The 13,296-nt window shown below is 34.4% G+C and overlaps 1 protein-coding gene across 1 annotated transcript in view; it reads right to left on the bottom strand.

The window, feature by feature from the left end:
* LOC150107287 (heparanase-like) overlaps window positions 1-13,296 on the bottom strand; it is a 321,370-nt gene that overhangs the window by 51,068 nt on the left and 257,006 nt on the right. Inside the window, exon 9 of the mRNA XM_090391135.1 lies at window positions 5,406-5,521. Coding sequence (XP_090247261.1) covers window positions 5,406-5,521 — 116 coding nt within the window. The remainder of the gene's footprint in view (window positions 1-5,405; window positions 5,522-13,296) is intronic.

The raw sequence follows: 13,296 nt of genomic DNA, 5'->3' as shown, positions 1-13,296 counted from the left end.
TCCAGTCAATGTTACCATAATTGAAATCACCCATAATAATTACCCTCCTTCCACTCATTTCTTCTATTTGCTTATGCATACTATGCCCACCATCCACTCCATCACCTGGTCTATAGCAGCACCCAGTTGTATATTTTGTTCTGCTAGATTCTATCTCACACCAAACAGCCTCAAATGTGCTTTTTTCCCCATCCTGCAGTTCAACTTCTATACTCCTTGGCTGAAGCTCATCAGCTATCATCAATAACATTCCTCCCCCTTTTTATTCACCCTGTCACTCCTGAACACGCTATACCCGTCGCATTCAATCCCACTAGCTTTATCATCTTCTGTCAGCCATGTTTCACTAATACCGACAACCTGTGGCCTGGAAGTGCCAACCATGGCCAAAAACTCTTCTTTCTTGTTCCTAATACTCCTGGCATTAGTGTACATGAATCGCAGAAGCCCATCTGTCCCATCCCTACTTTGATGCCTTATACTAACTATCCCATTCTGATTTGTTGTCCGTTGTACTCGCTCGGGCATAATATACTCATTCATACACTTAACTGCCCCCCTAAAGTCTGCATATCTACTCCCCCCACCCTCTTAATAAATCTAGTTTCCCTGAGTCTGTACATCCACTTCCACATCATTCATCAACACTCTTTCAAGTCTCCGTACACCAACTCCATTCAAATGGAACCCATCCATCTTATATAAGTCCTTTCGCCCGTCGAACTCATTCCACACATCCACAAATTCCACACCACTCTCCATGCATAACCCACACATAAAGTCATTGGCAATTATGGCCCTCCTTCTAAACTCTTCGCTGTCATACCGCGGTAAGATACTCACAATCCTAACTCTCTCACTCTTCTCTTTTGCTACCTCAAACAACTCCCTCACATCCTCTATCATTTCCATTTTGTCCTCTTTCAAATCATTCGTTCCTGCCACGATTATCATCTCTTTCACCCTCTGTTTTTGCAGTTGAATAGATTCGCTGACGTCCTTTATGTTCGCACCCGGCTGGTACGACTTCGTTAAACTCTCAATTATTACGCCTCTTAATAGCGAATCCCCATACAGCACTCGCTCCTTCATTTTATTGACGTTTACAAATATTCTATTATTTGCCGTCACAGACTTCCGCCGGTTATTTGTCGGTACGTTCAACACACATTTTTCCATACGCTCCAGTTGTCTTTTAGCTCTGTGTATCGCACCATTCAAACGGGCAATTTTGCTACTCGCATTTATCTCACCATTTTCATTATCGATCAAATCATCCATTCTTTCTGTGTTTCTACCTTCATTTACACTTTCAGCGACGCTCTCACACCTATCTGGCACTACCACGCAATTCTCTAGCACACCGCCATTTTCTACATTCTGACTATCGTTAACGATATCACTCTCGACACACGTAACACGCTTGAAGTCCTCATTCTCTTTACACTTTCTACACATATTAACTCCACTATCACTTTCTAACCAGACACCCACCGCTCTTCGCAAGGCATACATCTCATAGACAGCACATTGCATAAATTCGTTTACATCAAAACTCTTAAACAAACATGGCGACCTGGCCGCCATTTTTTTCTTTATCGGTGCCGTGTGTACGCTATCTTTTCTTAAAAATAATAATTAAAATAACAGAAAACACACAAAAATTTCACAGACACACCAAGAAACAAAAAGCAAACAATACTACTTAAAATTCTAGTAGAATATCTAATGCTAACACAAAATACTACTAATCTTTTCAGGAGCTCTCGACAAGCCGACGATCTAATCAGTGCGACCAATATACTTCTAATATACTATTGCTGCTAACAAATATTCCTTGGATGAAGTATTCCAATAAAGTGTTCATTGAACAATTTTACTATGTCCTCTGCATCAGTCACTCTATTCCCATTTTTTCCCACAATGTCATTCTTCCCCAATAATTTCTTCTCCTATTGGCCACATAGCTAAAAAATTCACTAGGATTTTCTTTGGATCTTAGGGCCAATCTCTTCTCATATTCCAGTTTTGCCTTCCTTACCATACTAGTCACTCTCCTGGCCTGTGTCTTATATTCTTCATGCATCTGCTTTTCTCCTGTCTCCTTATATCTCTTCCATAGCCTCTTTTTCACATGCAGTTCCTGTTTAATATTGTTTGTCATCCACTTTACTCCAAATTGTGTCCTCTTCTTCATTATGGAATGCAGCTTACTATTGCTGCTAACAAATATTCCTTCACAATTTTCCAAGCATTAATGATATCCTGACCTTCCAATTTCTCCCTCCATGAAGTTTCCTCAAGTTGACGTCTAAGACTATTATAATCACCTGCCTTATAATTCCATATACGTTTCCATCTCTTTGATACTCCTGCATGTCTATTCATCTTCCATTTACTCCTGCTGCCTTTCCACATTTCAGACCTTTGATGGCTTTTTCTACTTCAATTATGGATATGTATTCCTGACTGCTTCGTGTTGAGTGTTTTTTACCACTATGCTATCACTGCTTGTTTCATTTACAATTTTTCAAAGTAATTACTCCATACTTCAAGGATATCTTTTTTCTCTAGTTTTCATGTCACCTTTATGATCTTTAATTCCTTTTACAGCACTCTTTCCTCCGTTTCTGAGCTTCTACAACAACTTCGAGAATATCTTGCCACCTTCTTAATATTTGTTTTCTATGTTCTTACCAGCCTTTCCATGACTTTTGTTTAGCTAGTTTTACACAGTGTTTAGCTCTCTCTTACATTTGTCTCTGTATTCTCTAAGAGCACAAGCTGACTTATTTTAGCAAAAGTTTAGCTAAGTATTTCAATTGGCAAGTTGAAGATGTCATGTGCCATCCACTGCTGTTGACCAGAGTGTTTCAGCTTCATGAATTTTTGATTCTTCATATAATCTTTGAGTTAGAGTGTAGTGAGATTTAAGTTGTTTCTTTAAATCCTCAAACAAACTTAAATAGGAGTAATAAGATCATTTGTCTTGTTATGATACTACTAAGTAAGATCACTGTTCATTTCTGAACAGTGAACAGAAATGAACAGTGATCTTACTGTTCATTTCTGAATAGAAAGAGAGTATCTGATAGAAGAGTAGTAATTTTGGCTTTACAATTAGTGTTATTGGTGGCATTTAAAAAGATGGCTGCTATTTTAAGTCAAATGTCATTAGTATCATATTGAGATAAGCATTTCTAAAGTTGTCTTTATATTAGACATACTAATTCTTACATCAAAAATTCTCATTTTATTGGGAGAAAAAAAAAAACTCTAAAATTCAAAAAAATCATACTAACATTTAATATTATTTAGAAATATACCAGAACAGAGAGCCATTACTTACATCACACCTATTTTCACTGCACATAACAAACTAAGTATTACCTTCATTCTTCTTTCTTTCTTCAAATGGAAAGACAGGTTCTATATCCAACAATGTGAACTGCTATGGGTTCTTTTTATTAACATTAACATTATTTTGATCAACAAACTTATAACTGGAAAATAAAACTGTCTTGAAAAGACAGCTTTATCAGTAGCTAACTAGAGCTAGATACTAACCATATTTTGGTTTGAATGTAGCTCTCAGTATCACCACAGGTCCAGCTCCTGCTGATGAGGTGAGCTCAGTAAAAGTCAAAACTAGTCTGGCTAGTGACACTTCTCATAAAAGGAAATGAATGGAAGCTACGCATTATTGGATAATAATGGAGAATTGTAATCCAATATAGAGAAAGTTAACTGCCTTCTATATACAAGTAGCCTAGATGTGAAGGTACTTCACATGAAAAACTGTCTCTGCCCATGTTTGAATGAAGAATAAAAACAATATAATAGTATAATTAACTTTAAGAAACAATGATGTGATACAGAGGAAGATAATTCTAAAAGTTCTATCAAAAAAGAAACAAAGGAATGCCACAGGACACTGTTCCTTTATCTACTCTATTCTTGCTGTATATCAGTGGCCTTGTTCAGTGAGACTTTGAATTAAATGTCATCAGTCGAAGCAGTTTGCTGATATATAACAAGAGGAGAGTAAATGAAGAAACAGTCTTGTGGTATTCCAGCATTAATTGCAAAGGTGTGCATCTGCCATCATGCATAATTCGTCCAGAGAGAGAGAAAGAGAGAGATGTTAATCCAGTTACAAAAGACTAACCATATGCTAGGAGCTTATTTTTAAGAGCCCTTTTGTCAAGTTCAATCAAATGTCTTTGAGATATCAAGAGCAACCACTTTCTCTAAACATATTCCATAGCATCTGTCCAAAGGTGTGCAAGTAGATTGTGGCAATCAGATACTATAGAAGATGACAGTTAGTATATTTCTCCATTATTATTTTCAAAAGGATTTAAATGAGAATAATAAAATGTAAATATCTGTTTACATTATTTGTAAACAGATATTTACAAATATCTGCTTACAAATATTTGTAAATATCTTAGAAACAGATGATATGAGACAACTTCCAAGCTTCGGAATAAATACATGGAACAAAAATGTGTGAAAACAGTTTCAAAAGAAAGCAGTTAGAATGTCAGATTGGAAGAGGAGTTCTAACTGCTTTCTCATGAGACATCAAAAGGAGACATTGAATGATGTGTGTGTGTTTGAAATAGCAGAACATTAATGCAGCGCTAGGGAAAAATAAGAAAACAGAGGATTAACTTTCTGTGAGAGTAATAAACTGTAGAACCATTGACATGCAAAATGAAGTGGAAGCAGAATTGGATGAAATTACACCTAATAGCTTTGGTAAACACTAGAAGGCATATCGGTTATGTAGACATGATACAAGTATATGTTTTTTTTTTTTTTTCATAGTGCTGTGATACTGGAAGAGAAACAGACAAGATATTAATGTAATAACAGACAAGGTACTGAAGTACAGAAGACAACTATAGCAAGTAGGGAAACAAGTAAAAAGAAGGAAGTGATTAATCATTTATATAAGGACTTCATCAGAGTGGACTTTGGAAACTTTATGCAAGTTTTATCATCTGAATTTTGGATAGTCATTAAAAATATTGGAAGGGTTCAGCAGCGGATAATGAAAGTAATATCAGGGATATTACTTTAAGAATAAGAGAATAAATTTTTAATATAAATACATTTTTTTTTAAAAAAATTAATTTAAAAAAATAAATAAAATTTTTTGTGTGGAAAGTGAGTGGACTGGAGTACTGGAATATATTACCAAAAATGTATCAAAGAAAGGGTACATAGCTTCCAAATAAATTTAAGATGTGATAGGACAAACACTAAAGCATTTATGATTAATCTGGTACAACTGTTCATTTGACTATGGAGGTATAGATAGGAAATAAAATATTGTTATTTTTGTGATTTAATAGAAATGATACACTCCAAAGAAGTATTATGTTTTATATACATACTTTCCTTGAAGTGTACAGTGAGCATAAACTCTAGTTCTAGGATCAGAAGGTGATGTCGTAATCTGAAGTACTCTTCTTCCAACTAGCAATTTATACAACAGACTCAGCCAATAATCCTGTAATGTTAAATATAGATTCAATTTAGCAAATTATCCAAATTAGTCCAAATTATACTTTCTTGTCATCTTTAATTTATAATATAACAAAGTGGAAAAACTTTCAACATCTATCTCTAATTCAAAGTATTTTAATAATAAGGTGTGACCTTTTGGCTACTTGTATATTGTATGGTAACACTTCTGGGTCTGGCTCCCACTAATGAGACCTCAATAAATTTGTGAGTTATTTCTGTAACTGTAAAATTTTCTTATGGCTAGTAAAGCGGGTGTTGTTAGATCCTGAATGGACGATTTTTAGAAATTATTCATTCAGAATCTAACATAAGAATTTGGCTAACTCAGATAATACCTGGTTGACAGCACACAGTTCTGAATTTATGTTGCAAAGGAATTTGTATAATAACATGTAAATCGTACTAAAAAAATGTTGTAGTTGAAAGTTAAACTGAAGGATTATAGGATTAGTGAAAATTTAATAAGGAAATTGTAGTATAATCTTGTCCCATTAAGCTGTCTTAAACTTAATAAGTCGCCAAAGAAGTTAAGAGTTCGAGTGCAAAGGTCGAGTTACATGCGCACATATCAGCCGTAATGCTGCCAGCTATAACGTACGAGGAAGATGATAAGAGGGATTCCCGAGAATACAACACCTCAACGGCAGCTAGGACTTGAGGATCCTTAAGGGCATGAAAACAAAGGGTCGTATGGGAAAGAAGGGACTAAATATAAGTGGAATGCGCGCAATAATGCAGGGCTTTTTTCTGGTTGTTCCTGACTTCACTTCGAGGATTCCTGAATAGCGAACGGAGTAGGGACGAGCGAGAGAGAGAGATGTCCCACTTGAGTAGGAGCAGAGAATGTGCTGTATCGAGGCAGTGAGAATTTCGAGTCCGGGAAGAATGTAAAATGGACGGCGTAGTCATAAGCCCATTGCAGAAGCTACTGACGGAAGGAGGACCCGAAATACACGGCCGTTAACAGATCTTCGGAAGAAAAGGATTGGGTAACGTAAAGACCTTTGTTGTATGTTTAAATGAGACAGAATTTAATGTTAGATCATATTAAGTGGACATTTCATAGTGGACTATAATAAGGATTTGAATTTTGAGATAGAGTAATTCTGCTAAACAAAGGAATGTCAGGAGTGAAATTTTAGCTGATGTGACTGAGATTATATGTGAATTTGATATTTTGTAGATGATTTATATCAGAATAGTAACAGGTTGAGAAATGCATGTTAATGTAGCAAGAATTAAGAGTTTGATTTAGAATAACACAGTTAGCTTGTTTTAGTGTTGCATAGAGTGTGAGTAATTGCCAAGTTGATCTATGAGTGTTTTCTTAAATTAGTATTGAGTAACTAACTTAGTAAGAGATTTTGTAAAGCTTAATATCCCATTTCAATTATAGTTGTAAAGTGAATTTGTTCCAATAAGCATGTTTTATTGTATATGCCTGTTTCGTGCTTGATTCAAGAATTCAAATTACCACTTGCAAAAAATTTAGAACCATAGCAGGAGGGAATTTAATGAGCGTGTTTGAGTAATAGATTTATTGGTCACTACTGCAATTATAACCAGTATCTATTTAGTGCTTATTAGAATGAATGCCAGTTAACCTAGGAATATTTCCCTGAATTTTGAATAAGCTCATATTATAGGACTCTGGCTGGCGCAGCAATAAAAAATAAATTTGCTAGTGTCCGAAAAGGAAGCATTCCTAGGTAGAGTTGAGTAGGGCATTATTAAAGAAGTAAGTTAGTATAATAAATAAACAATAGCGAAAGAAAAGAAAGAAAACAAAGATATAACAGTGTATGATGGGGGAGGGGGTTATTAATGGAGTTTTATAGGATTGAAGCAGAAAAAATTTTCAATACATGACAAGAAGAAGCAAAAAGAAGATCATCCCTTAAAACTGTATAGGAATGTAGTTACTGGGGACATGATTTTTTTTTGTGTGGAGGGTGGTGAGTGAGTGAGTGAGTGCTTTGTCAGTGAATGAATTCAAGAAATATGATAGCTATTGAATGAATAATAAAATTAGGTAGTTTCTGACCTCTGGAATGTTGAGTATGAGGAAAGATTGAAAAGATGTAATTTGCAGAGTCTCGTGGAGAGAAGGAAGAGGGGAGATATGATAGAGACCTACAAGTTGGTAAGGGGTTGTTATAGGATCAATGGTGGAGAAGTTCTACAGAGAATAGTGGGAGATCAGGGGAGAACCAGAGGTCATCCCTGGAAACTGTATAAGGAGGGTGTGAGTAAGGGAGTGAGAGGCAGGTTTTTTTCGTGCAGAGTTGTGAGTGATTGGAATGCCCTGCCTGAGAGCGTGGTGTCTGCAAGTAGTTTGAATGTGTTTAAGACACGGTATGATGAGATGTGTGTGTAAGATAAAAGGACCTCCTAGATGAGTCTTTGACTCCATGAGGTCTTGTTTTAATAATAATAATAATAATAATAATGGTTAGTGTGACCGCCTGCAAGTTTTCAGACTTGCAGGGGGTCACACATAATAATATAATAATAATATAATAATATAATAACATAACATAATAATAATAATAATTACATACTGTTACAACCAACACAGTACTGGTACTCAGGAACTAATGACAAATATCACAAATGCAGGAAGCATTATATATATATTTTTTAACACTGAATTTCTGTCTTCCATTGGAAAGTTTTATTACTATTCCAAAGAAAGTGACACAACAAATTCTGTAAATCAGGTAATGTGTTTATAACATGACTGCTTATAACTGTTTGTTTTAAAGTAACAAATTAATCAGCCACCTGAAAATTTTAATGTGATATACAATGTAGTCAACAGAGACCAAAGAGCACAAGCAGGAGTCATGATTTGGATTCATAACTCCCTTTCAAAACAATTAAAACATTATAAATTATGGAATGAAAGAATAATAGAAGCTAGAATAAAAATAGATAGAGGCTATTTAACAATAATTGGTTTATATGCCCCAGAAGAAGGAAGAGAACAGGATAATATTGATTTTTATAATCAGCTACAAAACATATATAATAAAATAAATAAAAATGATTACATAATTTTAGCAGGAGACTTAAATGCAAGAATTGGAAACACAAAAATTAATAATAATATAGGAATACATGGAGAACACACTCTAAACAGAAATGGTAAAAAATTGATTGACTTTGTAGTTTTATAATAACCTAAAAATAATGAATTCCTTCTATAAACATAAAGACATACATAAATATACTTGGGCAGCAAGAGGATGGAAATCAATATTAGATTGCTTCATATTAAATGAAAAGACATCAAAATTTTCATTAGATGTTAGAGTTCACAGAGGATATGAAATAAGCAGTGACCACTTCCTTGTTAAAATAAAATTAAGATTACCACTTAAATGGCTACAAGTAACAAGAACAGAAAGAAAAATTGAAACATTTGTTTATAAAACTAGATTACTGAATGACACAAATGTACAATGGCTATATGAACAAAGAATTAACCAATATCTAGATAAAATAAAACAAAATGAAGAAATAGATATAGAATGGCTTAATATAAAAATGATACTAAATGCAGCAGCAAATGAAAGCTTAGGAAAAACCAAAAAATTCAATAAAAGAAAAAAACTGAAGATCTGGGATGATACAATCAAAGAAATAATCAAAAAGAAAAAAGAAGCCTATCACAAATGGTTAAGCAGTAAAAGATTAGAAGATGAAATAGAATATAAAAGAATAAGAGCCATAGCTAAAAGAGAAGTCAGAAAAAGACATAGAGAATCATGGAATAAATTTGTTTCTAATTTAGAACATGATTTATATAAAATAAGACCCAATGTATATGAGATTTTGAAACACTTAAATGCAGATACCAAAGAAAACATAAAATTAAACACTGAATTGAAATTAGAAGAATTTCTAAATTACTACACAGAACTGTGGACAGACAAATATTTTAAAAAAGACAACTGGCAAACAATTAACGAAAATGAAAAGGAAATAACTGAAGAAGAATTAGAAATCAGCCTGAAAGAAACAAGAAACGGAAAATCACCTGGAGAAGATAAGCTAGATTCAGAACTATATAAATATGCAGGAACAAGATTCAAAGAAAGACTCTTATTATTTTTAAATAAAATTTACTCAACTGGTATCCCCCCAATAGAATGGAAAAAAGCAATTGTGATTCCTATCTTTAAGAAAGGTAACAGAGATGACCCTAAAAACTATAGAGGTATCAGTATACTAAATTCCTGTTACAAAATATATAGCAGAATCTTAAATAACAAACTAATGAATATTCTGAAAACTTTATTCCAGAAGTACAGAATGGATTTAGAAAAGGACGATCATGTATAGACCTTTTGCCTAAAATTAATAATAGAGAAAAGAAGAGAATATAATTTAGAAACACACATTGCATTTATTGACTTTGAAAAAGCATTTGACAAAGTTAAAAGAAACATTATTTAACATATTAAAAGAAAGACAAATATCAAATAATATCCAAAAAGCTATCACAAGTATATATGAAAATAATCAAATACAAATAAGATTAAATCACGAGCTATCATATACGAGAGAGATAATCAGTTTTAATTTTTGTGCTAATTTGTCTAATTTTGTGCTTTTTCGTCTAATTAGTCGAAAAAGCATTTTATTTGTTCTCGAATATTTTATTTCTAGATAGTTATTTGTAATATTGTTTAAAAAAAAAAACTATTGCCAATTTTCCAGATTATGGTATTTTTATTTTTGTTCAAAATCATACTTCGAATTTCCTGGATTTCGCTTGGGCGACTTTGCTTTATCCTCAGCCCTAAGAAACAATCCAAAACAAATGTGGTTGCATGAGACTGCCCCAAATTTGGGAAACCTACATCAGAAGACCTTCAGCCCAATCGCCCAAGAATACCAACATTGCCCACTAGGAGGCACCATCAGGACTTTTGGGAGAAAGAATAGCTTCCTGCTTCGTCCTCATTTACTGTTTGTTGTGCTTGCGTGCACGTGTCTTGTTTTTAAGTTCCTGTGAAAATGGCAACGTAATGTTGCCGAAATATTGGAAGTGTATTAAAATTTATTTTAATGTATATCCTAGTATACGTTGTAAGCCACACATGAACTATTGTGCCCAGATTTGGTCACCTGGTTTTCAGAAGGATGAAGAGATGTTGGAAAGGGTCCAAAGGCAACTGACTAAGGTAGTTTCTGACCTCTGGAATGTCGAGTATGAGGAAAGATTGAAAAGATGTAATTTGCAGAGTCTAGTGGAGAGAAGGAAGAGGGGAGATATGATAGAGACCTACAAGTTGGTAAGGGATTGTTATAGGATCAATGGTGGAGACGTTCTACAGAGAATAGTGGGAGATCAGGAGAGAACCAGAGGTCATCCCTGGAAACTGTATAAAGAGGGTGTGAGTAGGGGAGTGAGAGGCAGGTTTTTTTCGTGCAGAGTTGTGAGTGATTGGAATGCCTTGCCTGAGAGTGTGGTGTCTGCAAGGAGTTTGAATGTGTTTAAAACACGGTATGATGAGATGTGTGTGAGATAAAAGGACCTCCTAGATGAGTCTTTGACTCCATGAGGTCTTGTTTAATAATAATAATAATAATAAACCAAGGGGTCCGACAGGGATGTCCCCTCTCAGAACTCTTTTTAATATCTACTTAAATGAAATAATAATAAAATGGAGTAAAAATTTACATCAAGGAATTAAACTTTCACCTACAGTTAACTTAAACACTCTCCTCTTTGCCGACGACCAAATAATAATTACAAATTCTGAAGATAACTTATCTTCAGAAAGCTATTTTAGATCTAAATGAGATATCCAAAGAGTATGGTATGATAATATCAACGGAAAAATCAAAAACTATGGCCTTTAAAGGACAAGATCCAGCAAGAACTAAAATAGTAATAGATAACAAGATCTTAGAACAGGTGAATTCATTTAACTACCTAGGATGTATGATCACATATGAAAATGAAAAAGATATAAACGTAAAAATTGCAAAATATTTAAAAATAACAGGTGTAATTAACTCTATATTTAAACCAAACCTAGTTCAAAAACAAACCAGGCTAAAAGTATACAATACATTAGCCCTACTAGTCTTAATGTATGGAAGCGAAATCTGGACAATAAAACAAAAAGACAAACAAAGATTAACAACAGCAGAAATGAAGTTTATGAGAAAAACTGCAAAGTATACCCTATTTGATCACAAAAGAAATGAAGATATTATGAAAGAATTAAACCAGGAACCAGTAATAGAAAAAATTAAAAAATATAAACATAAATGGATGGAACACGTTCAAAGAATGAAAACAGAAAGATTACCAAAACAAGCCTTAAAGTGCAAGCCATTAGGAAAAAGAAAACCAGGACGTCCTCTTAAATGATTCAACGATGATTTCTAAGGCCGGAACAGGCCATGCTAGGCCTAAATCCTTGATACGCATGATGATGACGACGACCTTTATTACTGCAGTTTAGCATACGGGCCATCATATTCTCTCCCTCTCTCATGGAAGTAATTGCATACCAGCTACTTCTCTTTCCTGACAAATCTCTATATGTCTTAAGTTTCCTGGAAGGGCCTACAGATGCAGCAGTATCTATTATTAAACTTTTCTTGCAAGCATGTGTTTACACACACACAGAGAATGCAGAAAAGGCAACTTGAGTATACACCTCCTAACACAACAAAAGTGAAAAGAAGAATCTTAAGAATTTCATTCAAGAGCACTTTGGAGTGCCTTTATTATAAAAAAACAAAGACGTTTTAGTTTACATCAAGAAAGGTGCAGTATATTTTCCAGAAGGAAAATGGATGTTTTCAATTTTGACTGTTAAAAAAAGACTACATGGAAAGATTAATAAAACAAGAAAATGAGATAAATGATTAAACAGCACTGAAAAAATACGTGTTGTAACAATATTACATAAACTACAGTGTGCTTAGTGTTATCTGTGTAGTTTGGGAAATGGTGAAGAGTATATGCTAAAGTGGCCATGTCAAATAAGTGAATTTTGTTATCACAATACTAGTGTTCTTGGTCATGTCATGATGCATACAGAAAAATGAAATGACAGGAGGAAAAAAAAAAAGAAATGAAAAAGAAAATAAAGACATGAACCGTACTTTTGTTTTGAATATGAAATATTAGCTTCTTATAATTAATAAAGCATACTTACGACATGAAACAAATATGCACATACCAAGAAACTTCTTCTTCTGCAGCTTTTCCCACTTAAGTAGGGTCGCTGTTTGTGGAGAGTCTCCTCCACAATCTCCTGTCTTGGGCTGTAGCCACATCCAAGTTCTTGATCCTCAAGTCCTCCTCCACCATCTCCCTCCATCTCTTCTTTGGCCGTCTGCATTTCCTCCTCCCCTGCACATCCATCTGCATGACCTTTCTTCCCACATACTCTTCCTCCCTCCTCATCACATGACCAAACCATCTCAATCTCGCCTCCTGTATCTTTGCTCCTAAGTTCGTAACTTTCCTCTTACATAGTCATTTCTCAGACGATCCTTTCTGGTCACACTGCACATCCACCTAAGCATTCTCATCTCTGCTATCTCCATCCTGCTGATGTTATTTTTCCTCAGGGCCACATACCAAGGAAACTGAGACTTAAAAAGCATATTGCTTCCATCTTCTTATGTTTAGAGGAAGTAGCAGTAAACAAACATTTGCACTGTGAAATGGAAAATTTTTCTCCACAGTATTTGTGGAAATCAGTGCCACAAATATTGCTGCAT

The sequence above is a fragment of the Typopeltis vanoorti genome, chromosome 4 (genome assembly GCF_054136105.1).
Source record: "Typopeltis vanoorti isolate ZY-2024b chromosome 4, IOZ_Tvanoo_1.0, whole genome shotgun sequence".
In the NCBI taxonomy this organism is placed as follows: domain Eukaryota; kingdom Metazoa; phylum Arthropoda; class Arachnida; order Uropygi; family Thelyphonidae; genus Typopeltis; species Typopeltis vanoorti.
This window is presented reverse-complemented; position numbering and strand designations above follow the sequence as displayed.